Genomic DNA, 19,641 nt, shown 5'->3' on the forward strand with positions numbered 1-19,641 from the left:
AAGACCAAAATTTCAGTCCTCTGCTCATCAGCTGGTGAGCATAGGGATTAATCCTACTGTGCCAGCTTGTCCAATTGGCCTGTCAGATGTTGAGGGGCGATGAAGATCCAGCCCACCGGGGTGAAACGTTTCCCTACTTTTGCTTTGCTCTCTTTCACCGGCATAAATTCCCCCCCTCGTTTTCAGCATTACTTCTGCCAGCACCAGTTGGTTGCAAATTGAAGATAAAGACAACCATGGTGTTAACCTTGGTGTGTTGAACACTGAAAAAGGAAAAGAGAATTTGTTCAGAAGGGGTGTTTGAGCCTGCCTTGTGCTCCTTATTTTGACTGTGGATAAGAAGGCCACTGAGATTGCATATTTAAAATGATTCTATCTTACCTGGACAGCCATTGTTGATTATTCGTCCCAATTGGTTTTGGTCCAACCTGAAATCTGTTTTGCACCTAACAGACCAGACTATTAAGCCTCCCTTAATTCTTCGTTCTCTCCATTTTAAGACTGTGACAAATTGCTTACTTTGGGACTTTCATTCCACCCTCCATTTTCTCACCGGCCCCCTTTTCTGTTTTGCTTAAATCTCACCTGAAGAACAGTGCTGGAAAATTCTGTAACTTTCTTACTACTTTTTGATGTGGGCATTACCCTAGTGAGGCTTTAGTATTCTGCATTGTCTTCAGTGTTGGTGTGCCTTGGAAAAATAATAATAATGGATGAGCAAGCTTTGAATGTTGCCTCTGCTGCTTTGTTGCTATTTACCCCTCATTTCTCCTCCCTGGCTTTCCTTCTTTGGGATCTGTGCCAGGCACTTGTACTGTCTCTTCTAGTCTTGTTTCCTTTCTTTTTAATTCCTTCCAATTATCCTCTTAAATAGGGCTCACTAAACATAGTGAACCCAATATCCCCCCTTCCTCACCTATTTGGTCCCCCCCCCCCGATTTTTCTTGCTCTTATTATTCTCTGAAGCCAGCTATTTGACCACTTTCCCCAAATGCCTCCCTTTCTTCCCTCCTCCCAATTGTCTAACTGGTTGTTGTTACCTGCATTCCCACCCTCTCTGACAAGTAAATACAAGATCAACCAAACCACTAGCTTACTGAAACACCAGCAAAGAATGTATTTTGACTAGAGTGCAGCATTCCAGGCTGTTCTTTGGTTGACTTTCTAAGCAAAGACTTCCAAGCAAATAATAATAATAATAATAATAATAATAATAATAATAATAATAATATTTATTTATTTATTTATTTATTTATTTCCCGCCCAGCTGGTTGGGTTTCCCCAGCCACTCTGGGCGGCTTCCAACAAAATATTAAAAACAATACAGTGTCAGACATTAAAAACTTCCCTGAACAATTGTCTTTTAAAAGTAAAATAGTTGTTTATTGCCTTGGCATCTGCTGGGAGGGCATTCCACAGGGCAGGCACTGCTACCGAGAAGGCCCTCTGCCTGGTTCCCTGTAACCTCACTTCTCGCAGCGAGGGAACCGCCAGAAGGCCCTTGTGGGTGGACCTCAGTGTCCGGGCTGGATGATGGGGGTGGAGACGCTCCTTCAAGTATACAGGACCGAGGCCGTTTAGGGATTTAAAGGTCAGCACCAACACTCTGAATTGTGCTCGGAAACGTACTGGGAGCCAATAAAGATCTTTCAGGACCAGTGTTATATGGTCTCGGCAGCCGCTGCCAGTCACCAGTCTAGCTGCTGCATTCTGGATAATTGCAGTTTCCGAGTCACCTTCAAAGGTAGCCCCACGTAGAGCGCATCGCAGTAGTTCAAAGAATTTTGGTTGCTCTAGCACAAAATTCATGGAGCAATGTGTGAACCTCTTTAAGATTATAGAATCTTAGAGCTGTAAGGGACCCGAGGGAGTTCAGCCCCCTGCAATGCAGGAATTCCAAATAAGCATCCATGACAGATGCCACCCAACCTCTGCTTAAAAACCTCCAAGGAAGGAGAGTCCACCACTTCTCGTGTCAGTCTGTTCTACTGCTGAACAGCTCTTACGATCAGAAAGTTTTGCCGGATGTTTAGTCGGTATCTCCTTTCTTGTAATTTGAAGCCATTGCCTCGAGTCCTACCCTCCAGGGTTGGAGAAAACAAGCGTGTAGCATTCTAGTTTGAAAGCAGTTCTAAAATGTTATAAAAATGCTTATGCCGTTTTTTGAAAGTTAAAACATGAGGGATAAATAGCTCCTGTGCAAGGCTGGCTTTCCAAAGGATAGGGCAGCTGTGATATTTTTCCAGGTCTTTATCAGGCTGTCCATCTCAGTACCTTTTCAGATTTGCCTGCATGGGTGTTGCTCCGTTCTGCCACTAGGTGCCGCTGTAGTTTGCTCCTGGTTCATATGCGAATTGAGAGAGAGAGAGAGACTCTATGAACAAAGGAAAAGATGTTAAGTTCTTTTATAAATCCTTAATGTTTAACCCCACCTAAGGTGTAAAATCACATTTTAGCTGGAAGGCTGAGCTACCTAGATTCTAAGGTAGATGAGAAACTGCGCGGTCATCTTTTTCTAGAAACTGCCTGGTCCAGCAGTGCAAATGGAGAAGTAGTAAGATTGCCTCTTAATAGTTAAGGCATAAGTAATCTTCGTTAAGCTTTTCCAAGTAAGAATATAACAAGCGCCTTGATAAGAAGTGCCCTGATGCAACAGCTCACCTTGTTTCACATTCTTTGTAAGAATCCTAGCCACCCTGCAGGTGCAAGGTGGTTGACAGGAAATCGTTTGGTAGTCCACTGTTGGGATTATAGTATGCCTTTTGTTACACCCTGATCTATTACGATGTTCAGACCATGCAGTTTTTACTGTGTGTATGAGCGTGAGCATACTATTTTAATATTTTGGCTCTGTGGATTCGTTAACATTTAACGTTTGTCTTTCTCTTGAATTTGCACTTACGTCTAGCATTTAGAACCTAGTTGCTTATTTGTTTTTAAACTCCCTTCCCTTCTTGTTTGCAGTTCCCAGAGAGCTGGTAGAACTTCACCTGAAACTGATGAGGAAGATCGGAAAATCTGTCACAGCAGATCGCTGGGAAAAATACTTGATCAAGGTAAGTTGTTCTTACATTGGATGCTTTGAAACTCTACTATTGGGTGATATATGATGTTGGGAATTCCCAATACCATGGCCAGAAATAGGAGGTGTCTGTGCCAATTTTTGTTTTTGTATTGTTTAATATCAGATATAGTGTGCAGATGTAATCACTACCATCCAGAAATAATTTTAAGGAATTTCCAGAGCACACAAAAATCAACGTCCTTATAATACAATTCATTTAAATGATTGTTATGAAAGACTTCTGTGTATTCCAGTTTTTCATATTTGGTCTCTGGGGCGGTGTGTTTATGTTCCCACCCCTGCCAGTGTCTGGTGGTGAAGCCTATCAGGCGGATGGGAACCTTTTATAGGGCCTTCTCAGTGGCGGTGCCGCAATTATGGTAGTCAGTTCTTTCTAAGGTTGGGCAGGTCTCATCCATCACATCCTTTAAATGGGACTAAGCACAGGTTGGATGATCATCTGTCAGGGATTCTTTAGTTGTGTTCCAGCATTGCAGTGGGTTGGACTCGGTGAGCCTTGGGGTCCCTTCCAGCTTTACAGGACACTGATTCTATGATTGTTATTTTCTCTGATTAATAGGGCTCTTGCTGTCTGTATCCGGCTGAATTTTATTGTTTCTGTTTCATCTCTGTACTGGTGTTTAGATTTTAGTATTGTTTCTGAATGGATTCTAAAGTGTTTTTTGTGTTTGAATTTGCATTTTTGTATGTGCTGTGAACTGCTTTGTAGCGCGTGTTCTCAAAAAGCAGACTATAAGTCAAATAAATAAATAAATACCCATCCTAGGTCCCCATATTGTTAGTTTAATAGCAATCCACATCCCTCTTCTTTTTCCACTTCCTGTTTTATTCCTACAAAAACTGAAACTTTAGGTAACACTTCATTGAGTATGGGTGCCATGATGGGAGATCACTTCATACTTAATTTAAACCATTTTCTTTTCAGATGTGTCAAGAATTCAACAGCACCTGGGCATGGGAAATGGAGAAAAAAGGATACTTTGAAATGAGCATGGAATGCAAGTTGGGAATATTGAAGGTACTATTGTCTTCAACTCACATGATAGTTTTCTGGAATACCTATGATGATACCTGATAATCTGTTTATACCACCATTTATACCATTATGAGTTTATCATGGGCTTTTGCATCCCCCACCTTCACAGTTCCCTCGCATTTTCCAATTTCCTGCACTGTTTCTGGGTTGCCCTAGCTCCAAACCATGGTTTGAGTGGGTGCAAACTATGGTTTTGAGGTTAATGCTAGTCATAGTTTGGAAGATAGTCCAGACTGAGCCTTTATAGACTGAGCCTTTATAGACTTTATACAGACTGAGAGCCTGTGTGGTGTAGTGGTTAAGAGTGGTAGTCTCCTAATCTGGGGAACCGGGTTCGCTTCCCCGCTCCTCCACATGCAGCTGCTGGGTGACCTTGGGCCAGTCACACTTCTCTGAAGTCTCTCAGCCTCACTCACCTCACTGTTTGTTGTGGGGGAGGAAGGGAAAGGAGAATGTTAGCCGCTTTGAGACTCCTTTGGGTAGTGATAAAGCGGGATATCAAATCCAAACTCCTCCTCCTCCTCTTCTTCTTCTATAAATACTTACCATGCAAAAATATTGAAAGGCTCTAGAAATAGTGTTATTCAACACTTTGTTTGATATATTTCAGTTTCTGTATAAGCACTGATAACAGAAAATCATTTCCGAATTCTATCTGAGCAAATTGAGTGCAGATTCTCAGTAGATTTTATTTCTGTGGACTGTTGGGTGTTCCTACAGCCAACTTCCCTGTACTTCACATTTCATTAAAAGAAACCAAAGATTATATATATTTTTATTGTTTACTGGTATATTGAAAAGCTAGTGGATCATTTAACGTATGGAGTTCTTGAGAGTAGAGTGCTTCATAAACATAATCTCAATAATCCTTACACAACAACCCTGTGAGTTAGAACCTTGGTTTAGTGAATTCAATTTAATGTATTTAAAATGTTTTAAGGCTGCCTTTAAGGGCAAAAGCCCTCTAGAGGCAGCTTTCAAGATGAAAATGTACAATGAAACACAATAAATACAGCCACAATAAATAAACAAAACAACAACAAAAACATTAAATGGAACCGAAACTGATAGTAGCTCAATAAGAACAGCTCAGAGGAGAACATATATGCCTTCCAAAAGATATAAACCAACAGCACCTGCCAGACCCCAGATCAGGGGTCAGAAGACTTTTTCAGCAAGGAGCCGGTCCACTGTCCCTCAGACCTTGTGGAGGGCTGGACTATATGGGGGGTGGGGGTGGGATGAATGAATTCCTATGTCCCACAAATAACCCAGAGATGCATTTTAAATAAAAGCACATACTCTACTCATGTAAAAACACCAGGCAGGCCCCACAAATAACCCAGAGATGCATTTTAAATGAAAGCACACATTCTACTCATGTAAAAACACGCAGATTCCCAGACCGTCCACAAGCCGGATTTAGAAGGTGATTGGGCTGGATCTGGCCCCCGGGCCTTAGTTTCCCTACCCATGCCCCAGATGATAAAGCATCCCAGCAATGTGGGACACAGCAATTAAAGGCCTCATTGGTTTCCACCAGTCTTAACTGCAGGCACTTGAGAATGACCTCCATTGTTTATGTTAAAGTATAAGGAGGTCTGGTATGGTTGTAGGTAGAATGCTATGGGACTTGGTCCCCAACCATTTTGGGCTTGAAGATGCCCTGGTGACCCCTGTGAGAGAGGGCTGTCACAATAACGGGTTGTCTTTCTCCCACCACTGCACAGGTGGCTACATGGTGGGTGGGTGTCATTCATTTAAAAAGCTACCTTTATACGCTACTCCAGAACTACAGAAAATGCAGTGGTGGATTCAAAACGTCCCTTTTAAAAAGAGATGGTGAGGCAGAACCACTGAAGACCGCTTGCTTTGGTAAAGGTAAAGGTACCCCTGCCCTTACGGGCCAGTCTTGTCAGACTCTAGGGTTGTGCGCTCATCTCACTCTAGAGGCCGGGAGCCAGCGCTGTCCGCAGACACTTCCGGGTCACGTGGCCAGCGTGACGAAGCTGCTCTGGCGAACCGGCACCAGAGCAGCACACGGAACGCCGTTTACCTTCCCGTTATAAAGCGGTACCTATTTATCTACTTGCGCTTAAGGGTGCTTTCGAACTGCTAGGTGGGCAGGAGCTGGGACCGAACGACGGGAGCTCACCCCGCCGCAGGGATTCGAACTGCTGACCATGCGATCGGCAAGTCCTAGGCGCTGAGGTTTTACCCACAGCGCCACCCGTGTCCCACTTGCTTTGGTACCTATTTATAATTACCTCTGCTTCGTATCAGGTCTCCAAAGTCTCAAGCACAAGCCTTTCTCAGCCCTCTCTCATTTATAGCAATGCTAGAGATTAAATCTGAGTCCTTCTTAATACAGAGCAAGGGCCCTGCCATCTGAGCTGTGGCCCCTCCCCAACAATTTCTTAAATCAAGCCCTTCAATTACTGTTTTTGCAAATTAGTCTCTTGCTGGTGCATCAGCAGAAAGTGTTCCTTTGGTGTTTCCAACATTAGTTTGATGTGCTCTTTCTCTCCCCCCTTCCCTTTTCTTTAGTACCTTTGTGAGTGCCAGTTTGATGACAATCTAAAATTTAAGAATATCATTAATGAGGAAGATGCAGATGCTATGCGCCTTCAGCCGATTGGCAGAGACAAAGATGGGCTGACCTACTGGTACCAGCTGGATCAAGATCATAATGTGAGGGTGTATGTTGAAGAGCAAGATGATCAAGATGGGTCTTCGTGGAAGTGCATTGTCAGGTATTGTTCTTTTTACCCTCGGTTTTCCAGACACAACGCCGTTACGTTGACTTTAGAAGAAACGCCTCTCTCAGGTTCATTTATTGGATAGGATTTTTTAAATGTTCTCTCTGACGCACTGTGCATAAGGAAATATTTACAGCTACATGTACATCTTTGCGGTGGTTTAGTGCTGCACCTGAAACAAAAACAAATGCTTACAAAATGGTGGTTCAGAAAAGGGCCACCAAAATGATCCAAGAGATTGGAGCAATTTCCCTATGAAGATAAGTTGCCGTACTTGGGACTTTTAGTTTAGAGAAAAAGCTGGATCTTATTATGACCATATTATAACATTTTGGCAATGGACAGAGTTGTATGATTTTTTTAAATATTCTGTTTGAAATATATTGCTATGACTTGTTTTAATTAATAAAAAGGGGGGGGAAGAGGCGAGTAAGATGTAACATTATAAAGGTAAAGGGACCCCTGTTAGGTGCAGTTGTGGCCGACTCTGGGGTTGCGGCACTCATCTCGCTTTATTGGCCGAGGGAGCCGGCGTACAGCTTCCAGGTCATGTGGCCAGCATGACTAAGCCGCTTCTGGCGAACCAGAGCAGTGCACGGAAATGCCGTTTACCTTCCCGCCAGAGCGGTACCTATTTATCTACTTGCACTTTGACGTGCTTTCGAACTGCTAGGTTGGCAGGAGCAGGGACCGAGCAACGGGAGCTCACCCCATCGTGGGGATTTGAACCACCAACCTTCTGATCGGCAACTCCTAGGCTCTGTGGTTTAACCCACGGCACCACCCATGTCCCTTATGTAACATTATAGAAGTTTATAAAATTATGCATGGCATAACATAACATTGGAGCTCTCTCATAACAATGGAACTCATGGGCACCCAGTTAGGACAGATAAAATACTTCTTCATGCAGCACGATGTCAAACCATGGAACTGCTCCCCCAGGAGGCAGCTATGGCCACCAACTTGGGAGACTTTAAAAAAAGGATTAGGAAATTGACGGCTGCCAACCAAGATGGCTGTGCTCTACTTCCACAGGCAGTAATGCTTCCTAATGCAAGTTGCTGGAAACTACTAGAGGGGAGAGGACTCTTCTGCTCTTCTTCTGCTCCCTGGTTTCCCGCAGGCATCTGGTTAGCCACTGTGAGAACAGGATGCTGGACTAGCTAAGTGGGCCTTTGGCCTGATCTAGCAGACTATTCTTAGGTCTGGAGATCTGGTTCTGAATATGGGCTGTGGTGACTATGTGCTGGAGTGCTGGCCATTGCTCCTTTTTGTATGCCTATGTTCCTTTTGTTCCAGGCTTGCTATGTGTGGCTATTCCTTGGTTCTGCTATGCATGCAGGTGTGAGAGGAGGGTGGGAAATGGTGTACTGACTGCTGAGAGTACAAAAGTGCAAGTGGTTCCCCATAGCAGTGATAGGTGTCTGTGAAATTCCTTAGGGGGAAGGGGCAGTTGTGGGGGGCTGCACCCATGGTTTTCCGGACATAGTCCTTCACCGTTTACTTACTCTTCATTTTCCTGCGGGTACTGGCAAAGCAGAATGCGTGCAGTTTGTTTTGCACAAGTGTGGGATATTACACAAGGCTGGCAAGGTTATGGAGCTTGATGCGTTTTTTGTTTTTTTGTTTATCCAGAAGCCGAAATGATCTGGCTGAAACTCTGGAACTCCTCAAAGCACAAATTGATCCCGAACTATTAAAAAAACAGCAGCAGGATAATTCGTCACGGGAGAGCCCTAGTATTGAAGGTGAAGAGGCCAAAAAGGGCGAAGAAACGTCAACCCAAGGTTTTGCTGCTGTTCTTACCTTGCAAGGGATATTTTGCATTCATCATTCTCAGTGTTGATTATTTTGAGGGATTTATGCACTGCAAATGTGGGTGTGATTCACAATTGGAAGCCATTTAACCTGAAAAAGCTTGAGAAGATTTTTTTAAAAAAGTATTGCTGCTATTAAAGTGGCATTAGGATGGGTACCAGGCAAGCCTCTCTGGGGAAAGCATTCCTCTAAGGAGGTGCCACCATTGGACTTGCAGGCCTTTTGGTCCTTCCTAGCTCTCTTCTGCAGACTACAAATAGTAAAGCTCTTCCTGGAGGGCCTTGAGAATTGTAATTCCATACAGGGGAAGTGAGCTAGTAATGGAGATTTCTCAGAATAGCACAGAACTATAGTTTTCAGGGTTTCCTTGAGGGGATAGCCAGGACAGTTGAATTGGAATGAAACCAGGTTATATTTGTTACATAGATTTGCCCAGTGATTTTTTTGCTGTACTGAAACGTTCACTCAGAGTAAAGTACCACTGGAGCCGTTTTTGTTTCGACATGAGCTGATATTTAGCATTCATGTGTTCAGTGCCTGGAAAAACCAAATGCTTCAAAAGTTGTGTAGTACTGAGGGTGGGGAGAATCATTTGGCTTACGATGATTGTAACATTGCTTTACTTTGCTCTTTTTTCTTTTAAATGAAACAGAAAGTGACTTGAAGGTCAAAGAAGAAAAAGAAGAGGTAAAAGAGGAGCTGCCAAAACAGTTGGAAAGCCTTCCACCTCCAGCAGTTTCGGAAGAGGAAAACAAGATAAAATTAGAAAAAGTGCAAGAGAGAGAAATCATAAAGCTGCCAGTTATAGTGAAGTTAGATAAACCTTTGGAAAACAATGGGGAAATGCAGATTACCAAAGAAGAAAGGGACTCTTTTAAAGAAAACGTTAAGCCCGTTAAAGTGGAGGTGAAGGAAAATAAGCTAGAGCCAAAAGACTTGAAAGATGTAAATAGCAATGCAGAGGCAACTGTTCACGAGCCCGAGAGGATAGAGTTCTGTGTCAATGTCAAAGCTCCCCAGGAAGTGGTGGAGCGAAGTGTGGAAGAAAGCGAGAAACTAAAAAATGACCAGCAGGCAAAGATTCCACTGAAAAAGCGAGAGATTAAGCTGACAGATGATTATGACAGCCCGTTAAAAGGACCCTTGCGAAAATGTATTACCCCAACGAAGGATGTCTTGAAGGAGGAAGGGAAACAAGAGGAAGAGACATTTAAGAGAGTCCCTACAATTACCGATGGGAAATGTCTTGTTAATGGGGAGGTTAGTAGTGAGAAAATCATGCCAAATAACAAGCTGGAACGTTCCCCAGGCACAAAGGAAGACGCCGCCAGCCTGCCTAAGGAGGAGAATGGTGTAAGCAGTGAGAAAATACTGGAGACCGTTAGCACGATAGTAAGAACAGCTGATGTCGAAAGAAATATTTTGCATACAGGGAAGGAGGTAGCTAGTGTGGTAGCCGAGGTTTCTCATCAGAAAGTGCCTTTAAAGGAGGAGACCAGCCCGAAAGGAAAAGAAAGCTTGCTTGACAGTAAGGTTTCAGAGTCTGTCGTAGAAGCACCTTCAAAAACGGATGATTGTCTCAAGAAGTCAGTGGAACCTGTGAAAGCAAAAGATGGCCTGGCACCTCCCAAGGAATGTCCAGATAAATCTTTAACTGCATCTTCCCCAAAGGAGCAGGCAACTCCAGCAGTTGATGAGGATCTGAAAAATAAAGGTCAACCCGGGGAGAAGGCAGAGTTGCTAAGAGCGGCTGTGACTCCACCGCCTGCTCCAGCCCTTCCCTCGGAGAAATCGGTTGCTGAGAAGGAGGAATCCGTCTCTAAAAGCACACTTCCTGATAAATGCAAAGGACAGGCAGGGCAGGATTCTAAGCCGCAGAAGGACACTGAAGCTGAAGGGAAAGAAACGCCCAAATTAGGCAATGCCCAAAGTTCTGCCGAGGAACCTCCTGAGGCTAAAAAAGAGCCTGTGAAAAGCAAGTGTAAATACAAGCTGATTTCTGAAGCCGAAGGTTCTCTAGCGGAGAATAGGGAAATCACCTCTGAGAGGCAGAAAGATGGGATCAAGCTCACCATCAGGATCTCGAGTAGAAAGAAAACCGACCCCCCTCCCAAGACTCAGAATGCAGCCGCTGAGAAGGAGGAGGAGGCGGCTGTTGGTGTCGGTCGCATTTTAAGAAGGTCTCCCCGGATATCTAAGCCCACTCCCAAAATAGCGGAGACCCGAGATCAGAAGCCCGAGAAAAAACGGAGTGAGGAGGAGGAAGAAAAACCAGCTGCGGTGCAAAAGCCGGAGAAGAAAGAGGACTCAAAAAAGCAAGAGAAGGAAATAAATTCTAAGGCTAGCAAGGTAAAATATTCACAATTAGAGCTGTGTGCCTTGAGTCTTCTGAATTTCGTTGGCCACTAATGTTGTTTAGAAACCCAAATCTATGCTAAGACATTTTGGTTTCTGCCCATCCACCCCCACCCCACCCCCATTATACTAATCTGTACAGTTTGGAAGAGTTTTGCTCAATTGGCTGGCCTTGCTCTGTGCCCAGTATTCTAATTTTTACTCTGTTTTGACGTTTTTAGCACAAGGCATTATGCCTGGAAGCAGGAGTGATAGAACACAGTATAGAGAGCTTCTGCTTGCCTGTCAGGGTCCCACTAAAGCAGTGGAACTGTTCCCTTTTCCCTTCTCCCCTGTGCACCCTCAAAATCTGCACCAGAGACTTGAGGGATTCTCTGGAGTAGATTTTTGGGGGCACACAAGAGGAGAGGAAGCGGGAGTCCCAATTGTGTGAGCATTGGATAGAGCTCCCTGTCTCCTGAAAAATGATGGCTGCAGAGAAGGTGTGATCATGTGATCCCCACAGTTACTAGCTGGCTCAGAAGTTGGGTGTAGATAGTTCAATAGCTTTGCAAAAAATAAAATGATGCAGGAAACTGTTTATGTTATGTTACACTGATGTAGCAGAAGCTGTTGGTGAATGGAAGAAAGCTTGATGTAAGGCTTCAGCATTTAGATGTTTAATTGATTCAGTGAATCAGTTGAAAAGTTTTTGGTAGGCTAAAACGATATCTCGTGCCATAGCAGTTATTACTAGCTAGTGTTTTCTACACTGGCTATACAGTTTGCATTTAGTTACAGTGATTATTGCATGGGAAACGTTTGCCCTTCTGCAAAGTTGGAGTAGTTGAGGGTCACGTGTTTGATGATACCTGGAAACGGTACAGAAAATGAGTCTAGAATATATTTTTGCGTGTGAAAGAAATGGAATAGGAAGTTGCAGAGTTAATACAAGAGTCATTAGGGATACCAGTAAGACAACTGGAAGGAGCACTTCTGTTTGAGAATGGCAAGAATAATGTTCTGGCTGCTACGTCATCACAAGGTCAAAATCTATGGCCAAGAGAGTAAAATTCATCATGATCCAGTGGTTTACTGTGAGTGGGGAACACCTGGTTAGGGCTGGAAGTTTCAGGGAAAGAGGAAGATTTTGAGACAGGCAGTGTCTTCCTCCTCCTCCAGCTAAGACTTGGTTGGGTTACATGTCCTCTGGCTGGGCACTGTCAGTGGATTCCTGGTGGCCGTACCCTCACTTGCCTCATTATCCCCATTTAATTTGAAAGAAGAGAGTCAGACAGAGGTACAGTACTGCTTTCTACTTTGATGTTTCCCTATGTGTGGTTTTAGGATTGTGCCAGAGAGATACTGTCCTTACTCTGCACAGTTTAGTGGTCCAGTCCTGTGTGAGCAATCTGCCCACAAGGTGCAAAATTGTTTTCAGAATTCAGCTAAATCTGAGGTAATCTCTCATTGTGAAAGCCAAGTCTTTCTCCTGTCTCCACAGTGAACTATCACGAGAATTCCCAGTTTGGTCTCATCAGCTGCGTCCGTCCAGCTGAGGGAAGGTTTTCCCTTGTTTGAAGGCCAGACTGAAAAAGAAAGATTTCATATGCAAGGACAGAACTTGTTCTCTTTCTCTTCAAACGCAGTGTTTGTATCATTAGATCCTAATTTGCAGCAGCAGGCCATATGATCAGATTGCAGCTCATTTGTGTGTGGAACAGATGATGGGTGCTGGTATAAAGTAGTGTAACTTCAGAAGGGAAGGGAATAAATGAGTTGGGGTTTTTGTTTTTTTTAAAGAGTGATATTGGCCTTGTTCAGAAATAACACTAAATCATTGGTTGACATTATGACAACAAGCATTGGTGAGCCTTGGACTCATGTGCTCCTCTTTGTCCTCCGGTATAGGCTTAAGGAGAAGCTTGGAAGCTTTCCCTACAATTTTAGATTAAATGCAGCTTGTTGTGACATCTAAATCTAGACAAATTGGATAATCTTAACCAGGGGTCAGCAAGGTTTATCTAGCCTGGGCCAGATCGGTCCCACGGAGATCCCTCCGTGGGCCCAATCACGCACATGATTTTCAGTGTCTGCGTCTGCGCAGATGTGCCGGTTTAGCGCAGCGCGAGAGCGGGCACCTCGGTTCGCGGGTGGCTCATGGGCCAGTCAAACGACCTCCGTGGGCCGCTTTTGGCCCATGGACCTTAGGTTGCTGACCCCTGATCTTAACTATGGTTAATCTTAACAATGGTTTGTTTCTTTAAAAAAAGAGCATAGTTAAGATCAAGCACTGTTCAGGGTTATGGGGGCATGGTAAACAGTGACTAATCTAAAATAGAAGCAACAGTTTCCTTGCAGCTGCACTGGAGGAGAGGGGGGAGTTTGAGCCTGAGGCTTGTTCTTATACTGCTAAACCATTTAGCATTGAATCCCAGTACAACTGTTGTCATGTCCAGAAGGCATTGTATAATCTGCGCATGGCTGTTTTTTATTTGATGCAATGTAAACTGGGGGAATGTATGATTCAGCATGGAACTGTAACAAGGTGCCGAGACAATGAGGTTTCCCTTGTCACTGGGTTTCTAGGCGTCACAGCGAAGCAAAGTTCGGTGGGCTGGAACTCGAACTCGTGGTAGGTGGAGATATTCGAGCAATGATGAGAGCGATGATTCAGAGAGTGAAGAAGACTCTGTGGATCAGGAGGAAGAGGAGGAGGAAGAGGAAGAACCTGCGCCTGCTGATGACGATGAACCGTGCAAGAAATGCGGCCTCCCCAATCACCCAGAGCTAGTAGGTTCTTGTCTTCAAGAGCAGTGAAACTTAGAAAAGCCATTCTTAAGCATTCTGCAGATATACTGGCTCAATTCAGACATCATACCAAACCTATGGTTAAAGGAAGTTTAGGTATGACTTGGCATGTTGTTTGAATTGGCAATGCATGGTTCGTGTTTCACCAGTAAAACAGGTTTGGGTGTGCAAATCATGTTTTGGTGTGATGTCTGAATTGACCAGCCACCTCTGCAGGCTGTTGCACCTTGAAGGCAGAATGAATTTAAGTGGTGGGGTGCTTCGAAGATGGGAAACGAAAGCAGACAAGCAATTCTAAGTCATGTTGTGCATTTGGAAATTGAGACCTGGGAGTGGATGCTAAACTATTACGTGTTACATAAATATGGGACAATAACACTGACCAAAAATAGATACCTTAAATTATTCATGTATGTATGTGTTCATTAAAAAAATCACTCTTCTTGCATTGTCCCTTTTCTGTGGATGAGATCAAAATTCCAATCACAGTGGCACTCCATGCAGCAGTTGCATTTGGGATCACAGCTTTGCTGCAAAAATCAGTTGGTTTAATTGCGGTGGCTTTTGTCCCAGGAACACTTGCAATCTGTAGTTTGGTGGGAAGCCTGGGTACTCGACAGAAACCTTGGAATCCTTGCAAAACCACAGGACTGTTTGGAGAAGCAGTGACAACCAAAGGCCCATTTGGTCTTTTCTATCTTTTCTCCCTAGTAGGGTTTAACAGAAAAAATTCTCCTCTCTGAGGATCATATACATTTATGAACTGGAATGTCTTCATATCAAAATAGGCTGTACTGCAGTGTAGTCCTGACATAGCCAGTTCCCTTATGAATTGCCCATATTGTGTTTAAAGAGAATAACAACTTTCCATTTGAGTCTACAACTGCACCAGAAAAGAAGAGACGGGGCATGTTTTTGCCTCTACTTCATGACAACAGCGAATTCAGGTTTAATCTAGGAATGTTAGTATACCTGGAGCCTGATCTGGTTAACCCCTTTAATATCCTATCCATGTCAGTGAGAGAATTAATACCTTCCATCGAAGTCAGTGGGACTTAAAAGAGTTTAATGAATGTTGCCCCTGGGCTTTCCAGCAAAAGCAACAGTTTATCTGCATATGGATCTATTGGCCACTTCAATTTCAGAATGCTTACGCCAGCCTTCCTCAATCTGGCCCCCCTCCGAATACCGTCGGACAACAGCTCACATCATCCCTGACCATTGGCCACGCTGGCTGGAACCGATGGGAGTTGTAGTCCACAACGTCTGGACTTGCACCGGTTGGTGAAGGCTGATTTATGCAAACATAGGAAAGCAAGGTGCGCCTTGATGTGGTTCACATTGCAAGTGCAAGGTCCGACTGATTCCTTGGTTCATTTCCACAGATTCTCTTGTGCGACTCTTGTGACAGCGGCTACCATACGGCCTGCCTTCGACCCCCACTGATGATCATTCCTGATGGAGAATGGTTCTGCCCACCTTGCCAACACGTAGGCTTTGTCTTCTTTGCCTTAGTTTTGTTTTGTGCTTCCTCGCATGCAAATCCTGAGTTACGGTGTGGCTATGGAAAGGAGCCTTCCTTTGATGTTTCCTCCATTCCTTTTGGGGCTGTTCACTTTGCCTTTGGCACCCATTATTGTAACAAGAACTGTAAGATGTGGTAACAGGTGGGTGTGAATGTGTAACAAGGGTATTACGTAGTCCCATGAGAATAGCATTCAGTGCACTGCAAGCAAATTGCACCATAAAGATATTTGTTTGCAGTCACGTGTAATTTACTTTCTGCAACTTGCCGTAAATGAACAAATTAGTTCATAACTGTAAATGAAATGCAAACCACCCATTGTCTGTTTCCATCATCTGATAATATACTTGAGGTACCATCATTCTTATTTTCCACAGTTCCTTTTAATGTTTCTATTATGCGCAGCTGTATATTCTCCTAGTACTATTTGGGGTTTGGGTATTCTAGCCTTTGCACAAAAAACAATGCATGTGCTTCTTCTGTAGACACAATTCAACATTTATAAGGGACTTAAAGTTTTCTGTACTATACCTACATTTGTCTCTTTTTGTGTGGCATTTGCCATTTTCACATCATATAGGCCCTGTGCAGATGTAATATTCCCGATTGCTTACTCGTCGTGAAGCAAATGGGGGGAAATTGCTGGCATTTTCTCAGCACCCCTCCATTCTGGAGTGCAGGTGTCCTCCACAGAAGCATTGATCGTTGCTCAAGATATACTTAATTCCCTTCTAAACCAGAGGTCCAGTCTGCTTTAAAGTCTATTGTTGCTGAAAACACTTTATCTTAGTTAAGGGTATGAGGAATTTGCTCTGCTGAAAATGTTTTGGGAGAAGGGGAAGATGAATTAAAGCCTTTATATTGTTAAGCATTAGCAGACAAGTTCAGGTGGAGCCAGTCCCCTTGATGCAGGCTTCTTCCACCCCTCCCCCCAAAACCCCAATCCCCCGTGACTTAGTGACATTCTCATCCATGTATTGTAAATTGTTTGGTTCTGCCTGTCTACTTTGCCTTGCCCATGGACTAGGTGGCATTTCTGTGTGCTTCAACTGCAAGAGCAGATTTAGGAATAAATTTGAACTCCATTCAGTGGAAAGATTGAAATGTAGTCTTGAGATTGTCACCCACCGTTTCCAAAGTAATTTGCTTTTCCTTATCCTGTCTGGAAATCCTTCTCTTACCGCCTGATGTTCGGACCACTGTTAGGTACTCGCTGGCGGTGACGGCGTTCACACCAACAAGGAATGCTTGGGAAGGGGCCTGTTAAGAAATTAGCTGCATGGAGATGTTTGTGGAGCAGGGTAACACTTTGTTTTTTGTTTATTCCCATAGAAATTGCTATGTGAGAAGTTGGAAGAACAACTGCAGGACCTGGATGTTGTCTTGAAAAAGAAAGAGCGTGCAGAACGAAGGTACCGAAACACTGACCAATGGCTTAGCAACCCCTGTAACCCCACATAACAAATCACACACAGCAAGTGAGTCAGTACTTTACTCTAGCCTTCCCCAACCTCGTACCCTCCAGCTTGACTACAGTGCCCCCATCAGCCTCAGCCAGTACAATCCCCAGTAGCCACCACCTGTTCTGGTGTTTTTATTAACCAGGTTTAGTACCACGCCAGCATGCAAAGCCGCTTATGACTGTGACTGCAAATTGAAGTTTGGAGCTGGCTGTGGCTGAGCTAGGTAAAGGTCTGGCATTAATGCAAACAGGTGAAATACTGTATAGGACAAATTTAAGCAGTTGCTGTGAAGAAATGTCAGCTTTTTGTTTTGTTTTTTCTCCCTAAGGAAAGAGCGCCTTGTGTATGTGGGCATTAGTATTGAGAATATCATTCCTCCACGAGTAAGTGAAATGAACCCCTTGATATCTCCTTTTCTTTCTTTTGGCATAGAGTCAGACCTGTGTGTTCTTTGCGCTGTAAACACTAAAGATTCTGCCTTAAGAAAAGCTGAGTCTGCAGTAACCATAGATTGCCTTAATCAGGCAAATTTGCATGCATCTGCTCATTTTGCCTGATAAATTCTGCTCCTGCTGCTGATGGAGTCAAGGAGCTATGCAGGGCACTAAACATGGATCCTGGACCGCTAGAAACCCAATGCACTCCCTGTGTCTTCTTTCTCTACTGCCTGTGGCACATGCATATTACAGCCATGTGGTCTAGAAACTTGCCATTGTTTGAATCTCCATCTTGGCACGTACGGTTAGATCAATCCCATCCTGTCATTTGAAAACTTCGGAGGTATGCATGGTTTAATAATTGCTACGGGTTGTAGCCAATGCTGGTGTTATTCTGAGTTGACTCACTGAAGTTAATGAACATGGCTGACATGTGTTTATGAATCCTCTCAGAGTAGAACTTAGTTGGAAACAACCCTAGGTACCCTGAACAAAAGGAACTGTGTGGCTGTTTGTGCAGCAGATTGTTTCTCATGGAAAAGGCGACAAATTAATGCTGCGTTTGTACAGCCTCGTATGATTGGCTGCAGCTATTTCTGTGCTTAATGATTGTCTGCCTTTAAACCAGGAGCCTGAAATACCTGAAGTTGTCGATGAAAAGAAGAAAGATTCCAAAAAATCAAAGGCGAAGCTGCTTGAAAGGAGGTCGACTAGGCAACGGAAGTGCATCAGCTATAGGCAAGCGACTTCTTTGCTCCTTTTTGAATGGATGTAATAAAAGAAGCTGTGTTTCCAGTTCACAGCGGAAACATGCAAAAAAAAAAAAGAAGAAGAGGAAGAGAGGGCTGTCTGAGCAATGGGGAAAGGGTTTTTTAGAGCCAATTTGTTTTGAGGGCAAAATTGCTTGCACCCACTGGAATCTTGACTCTGCTATTACAGCAGATGACTCTCAAGGGGTGTGTAGAGCACTGTCTTAATCCTGTCGTGTTGGATGAGTTTCAACTAGTAAGGTTTCAACTAGTAAGACAAAGTGCTTGGATTGGTCAGGGCAACTACCTGGACCCTCTTGGCTGATAAAAATGAGCAGGGAGGGGACAGCTGACTGGGCCAGGGAGTGGCCAATGCCTCCTTGTGAGAAGGGTCCATGCCTGCTTGAGGGAAGCAGTGGTAAAAACACTCCTCAAGATTTTGAAAATCTTAAGTAGCTAACCACCCAGTTGCCAATCTTTCCTTCTTGGGCAGACCAGTTGCAGACCAGATCCTGGTGCTCTAGGAGGAAACTGATTGTGTAGACCCTAAACCGGGTTTAGGCCCAGTTTTGATAGTATACCTTTTATTTTTATTTTATTTTGTTCAATTAAACTGTTTTTAAATAATAATAATAGTAATAATAATGACGTCAACAACAACAGCAACATAGCAAGTCAGCATTTAAATTTCCTCTTACATTGACTGGTTGCATATTACATGCCAAAACACAGAACAAAGCTCCAGGGTTGTCTCTTCAGTAATGGCATAGTTCTCTACTACAAAATCATGGAGAGCAAGGCTATCAGTGGTCATGATAGCTATGTACTTCTTCTTTGGCGATTACTTGTTCCTGAGTAAGATTGTCTTCCATAAACATGGTTTTAATAGTGAGTCCGTAAGTGACTGTGGAGGCCAATTCTGGAGCCACACGTCCTTCCACAGTGGGGACATTGGTTTCCGGGCGGGAGTTGATCACGCTGAGGGTTTGCCAAGGTGCCTTCTTCTTAGCACGTTTCTCCCTTTCATTCTGAGTTTGAACTTCTTCATAGCCCGTGACACCTTTGGTAAAGGATGTTCTCCAGCTGGAGCGCTCCCGGGCCAGTGTTTCCCAGTTGTGGATGTTTATACTACATTTTTTTAGATTTGCCTTGAGAGAGAGTTTAAACCTCTTGTGTGCTATCCCTATGTTGTAGACAGCATGCTGGGAATCACGGGTGGGGAGAGTGCTTTTGGGCTCATGTCCTGCTTGTTGGCGCCGCATAGGCATCTAGATCCTAGATGAGCTAGATGCCGGACTAGATAGTAGTAGTAGTAGTAGTAGTAATAATAATAATAATAATAATAATAATAATAATAATAATAATAATAATAATATCTTTATTGTCATTGCCCCCTCTCAGGGACAACGAAATTACTTGACTGCTCCATAAAAACACTAATTAAAACAATACAGTATAGTACAGCAAGGAAGATTAGATGACTTTCAAAGTCCAGGCTTCCCATTCAGGGCCGAGATCGCTCTGGAGAAGAAGCTGTTCTTAAGACGGCTCGTTCTTGTCTTCATCGTCCTGTATCTCCGTCCCGACGGCAGGAGCTCGAAGAGACAGTGACCAGGATGCG

At 43.8% G+C, this 19,641-nt stretch overlaps 1 protein-coding gene across 2 annotated transcripts in view; it reads left to right on the forward strand.

Moving 5' to 3' along the window:
* RSF1 (remodeling and spacing factor 1) overlaps positions 1 to 19,641 on the forward strand; it is a 52,115-nt gene that overhangs the window by 12,318 nt on the left and 20,156 nt on the right. For both annotated transcript variants that reach the window (XM_083609567.1, XM_083609568.1), the window contains exons 2-11: positions 2,965 to 3,056; positions 4,011 to 4,103; positions 6,669 to 6,874; positions 8,519 to 8,670; positions 9,354 to 11,050; positions 13,625 to 13,828; positions 15,232 to 15,336; positions 16,704 to 16,783; positions 17,163 to 17,217; positions 17,900 to 18,009. In XM_083609567.1, coding sequence (XP_083465693.1) covers positions 2,965 to 3,056; positions 4,011 to 4,103; positions 6,669 to 6,874; positions 8,519 to 8,670; positions 9,354 to 11,050; positions 13,625 to 13,828; positions 15,232 to 15,336; positions 16,704 to 16,783; positions 17,163 to 17,217; positions 17,900 to 18,009 — 2,794 coding nt within the window. The remainder of the gene's footprint in view (positions 1 to 2,964; positions 3,057 to 4,010; positions 4,104 to 6,668; positions 6,875 to 8,518; positions 8,671 to 9,353; positions 11,051 to 13,624; positions 13,829 to 15,231; positions 15,337 to 16,703; positions 16,784 to 17,162; positions 17,218 to 17,899; positions 18,010 to 19,641) is intronic.

This window comes from Podarcis filfolensis (assembly GCF_964270895.1).
Source record: "Podarcis filfolensis genome assembly, chromosome: 4".
NCBI classification, from domain to species: domain Eukaryota; kingdom Metazoa; phylum Chordata; class Lepidosauria; order Squamata; family Lacertidae; genus Podarcis; species Podarcis filfolensis.